This window comes from Salvia hispanica, chromosome 1 (genome assembly GCF_023119035.1).
Source record: "Salvia hispanica cultivar TCC Black 2014 chromosome 1, UniMelb_Shisp_WGS_1.0, whole genome shotgun sequence".
Taxonomy (NCBI): domain Eukaryota; kingdom Viridiplantae; phylum Streptophyta; class Magnoliopsida; order Lamiales; family Lamiaceae; genus Salvia; species Salvia hispanica.
The window spans coordinates 20,819,181-20,822,677 of NC_062965.1; the positions used below are offsets into that span (position 1 = coordinate 20,819,181).

At 35.5% G+C, this 3,497-nt stretch overlaps 1 protein-coding gene across 1 annotated transcript; it reads left to right on the plus strand.

The window, feature by feature from the left end:
* Positions 1-478: 478 nt before the first annotated feature.
* LOC125189654 (ankyrin repeat-containing protein At5g02620-like) lies at positions 479-2,369 on the plus strand. Its single transcript, XM_048086911.1, has 2 exons — positions 479-949; positions 1,599-2,369. The coding sequence occupies exons 1-2, from the start codon at positions 479-481 to the stop codon at positions 2,367-2,369; spliced, it is 1,242 nt and encodes a 413-aa protein (XP_047942868.1).
* Positions 2,370-3,497: the final 1,128 nt, after the last annotated feature.

Consider the following 3,497-nt stretch of genomic DNA (forward strand, 5'->3'; position numbering starts at 1 on the left):
TTTTCCATTTCAATCCGTCCCCAATTAAGAGTCACATTTCATTTTTACCATAAATAATAAGTAGGTTTCACATTCCACTAACTCAACTCACTCACATTTTATTATAAAATCAATATAAATAAATGGGTCTCACATTCCATAACTTTTTCAACCAACTTTTCTTTACATTTCTTAAAACCCGTGCCCGGTCAAAGAGTGACTCCTAATAGGGGATGGAGGGAGTAATATATATAGCACATAATCAAAGTATTCACTCAAAGAATCTCCTTTTTCTTCTCTCTCTTTTTCTTGTATCCTACGATTGTCGCTACTAGGAAAATTCTATGTCCTGAGGTGATTAGGTCTTCTTTACGACAGGTTGTCTTAACTATTTTCTTGTGTGCTTGAACATACAAATAAAAATAATATATATACATCATGCGTTAGGAAATCACAAGCTATAAGTAAAAAAAAGGCGAAAATAGAGTTGGCCGAAACAATGGTTTCAGAAGAAGCTAAAAAGGAACTATATGATGTTGCAACAAAGAATGACGTAGAAACTTTCCAAATAATTGTGCAACAACATCCATTTCTTGTTGATCATGTTTCATTTCCACGTTCAAGAAGTCTCTTACATTTTGCAGCTGAAAATGGGCGCGTTGAGATTGCCAGAGAATTGTTATCTGTAGCCCCTGAGATGCGTTGGTGGCAAGATGATCAAGGCATGAACCCGGTTCATATTGCAGCCATGAGAGGGCAGGTCGAGATCTTAAAGCTGCTGCTTCAGCTGGACTTGTATCCAGCGATGGAGAGACTGAATCGAGGCCAAACTGTGATGCACTTGTGCGTGAAACATCGTCAGCTTGAGACGTTGAAGTGTTTGGTTGAGGAAATAAGCGATCTTGTGAATGTGAAGGATGATGATGGGGACACACTCTTGCATTTGGCTGTTAGGTGCGATCAAGTTGAGGTAAGTGCCAACTCTTTCTTTGTGTTCTATGAAATAGCTAGCCATTTGATTTTTATCTATTTTTAATTTAGTCATACATTCGGCTTGAGTTGCAACCACGATCAATCCACATAGGGATAAGGGTGCATGCTTGAAAATGAGGCCTAATACACATAGAAGTTGTTAAAAGATGCGATACCAATATCATGAGTTAGATTCAAAATGAGGAAATAGGGGTTCTTTTTCAATATGGAGTAGTATATGTTTTCCATATTTCCTCGTCAAAGAGATTGAGAGAATATGACGATGAAACTTAACTTAGTTTGTAAGACTTTTCCTCTCTAACAGTTATTGACCTTTTAAAACAAGTGAAAAGAATAGAGAGATCGAACATCACAAGAGGATAGTAGAATGTGGGTCTTATTTTTATACAGTATGGTATTAGTTCTATAGTAATAAAATGTGAGTGAAAATGAGTTAGGGAAATGCAGGGCCCACTACAAAAAATAGTAAGGATTAAAGATGACAATTTTTTTGGAATGGATGAAAATGGAAATGTGATAGTAAATTTTTTGGGAGCGAGGGGAGTATTTGATTTTCATTATTCATATTGTATATTTCGCATCATTAACTCTATTTGTAAACTTGAATAATCGTATCAAAATCTCAGATGGTAAAATATTTGGTGGAGGACTATAAAGTAGAGAATCTAACGGAGAACTCCATGGGCAAAACACCGCTGGATATCTTGAGAGGGAACTCCCAACACACCACTAGGCCTTCAGAAATTGAAAGGTTACTACTTTTGGCATATGACCCAATTCCCAACACCTATCGCGAGATGACTGACATGACAATGGTGGTGGTGGGCCTGATAGCCGCGATGGCATTCAGTGCGGCGGTCAACCCCCCGGGTGGCGTGTGGCAGGACGACACGTCATCACACAGAGCCGGCAAAGCAATAATGGCATCTTCACATCCCACACTATACAAATACTTCTCTCATGCTAACAACACCGCTTTCATTTCATCTCTCTTAGTAATCTTACTCGTAGCCATGCGAGCGCCAAGAAATGCATCTCTTTTCGTGGAAGTCATCTTGTATGCAACGTTGGCGTCGATGGTATCTATTGGAGTGAGTTATGGAACATCCTTAATCATGACCAATCCTATTGAAACACAAACAGTTGGCCAAATTGTTGCTATAGTAGTTGCTGGGACAGTGGGCGTCATTGCATTAGTACTCGTATGTACTGTTTTAGAGAGTTCGTTCAATACGTGGAAGAGAAAGAAACTGCAGCATACAGATCGTAAATTCAATGATTTTATATTTCGCTTTCAATATCAGTTTCAGCAGACCATGAACTATCTCTTTGCCAGACTAATTAGGAGGGGCGGGCCACCCCCTCCTACCCGTCCGGGGAGCCCAAATATCCTCTAGAGTTGAGCCGAAAATAACATATCCTCTAGAGTAGTAGTATTTGTTTTCAATTCATGTTATGCAATGATTTAACTTATAGAATGAACTACAAAACTAGTATCCAGAAAATGTGGTTTGCATCTTTCCGGGACTCAGCATTTACAAAATCACATTTTCAGTCAAAAAATTCCAAAATCCTAAATTCAGTCCCTCCTTGAGGGATGTATTTGTCCATTTAGCTTCATTTGCCCATTTACTGCTCTAGTTTTGTAGTTCACTCTAACTTATATAGCCTTTCGGCTATTAGGTCTATGGTTCAACGTACTTTTTCTTTTCTTAGTCCCTTCTTTATTTTATCATTTATATTTCTTCTTATTAATAATATAAACTCAAATATTTACTACTTTACCTAATTACTTTTGTATTTTTAATTAAAATCAATTTTATTCATATTTTAAATTTATTTATTTTAAAAGGATTAAATTATTAGCAATATAAACCCAAATATTTACTTTACCAGTAATTAAATATATTTGTATAATATTACAATAAGTTTGGATTTGTTTAAATTAAGGTGTTTCTCTAACTTATTATGTCTTTTACGAAACTCACTAATGAAACAAAACAAAGCTTGTTTACGGTTATAAAATCTTTAATTTCTTGTAATATAATGAGGACTGATAACAAGAAAATCAATCATCATAGAGTTGTGATCAATGTCGAACCAATTTTAAAGACCGAACTAGAGACCAAATCTGGGCCACTAGATCTAGTTTTTTTTATGAGATGTGCTGCTGTGAAAATTTTTTCGGCTTCATTACTAGCCCATTTTACTTCATTGTATAGGTTTATTACTTCATTCTGTACGTAATACCTTGAAACTACAACATGTTTTTACTTGTTTCCAGTAAGTTTGAAATGATTTAACATATGCTTCATTCAAATTCATTGACATGGGTTTTTTCTTGATTAACATTTAAAAATGTAATTTATTCAAGTGAGTTTATTACTTCATTCAGAAACGTTATTACTTCATTGGATAAGATTTTTACTTCATTCCAGTAGGACTTCAAATGCTTCTACACATACTTCATTCCAATAATTTATTACATTATTCCATGTGTTTATTAAACCATATTAGCGCTATGG

Excerpts from the sequence above, each read along its gene's own strand:
- LOC125189654 (XM_048086911.1), top strand. The coding sequence starts at position 479 with ATGGTTTCAGAAGAAGCTAAAAAGGAACTATATGATGTTGCAACAAAG. Across the intron at positions 950-1,598 it reads TTAGGTGCGATCAAGTTGAG|ATGGTAAAATATTTGGTGGA; the intron begins GTAAGTGCCAAC and ends TCAAAATCTCAG.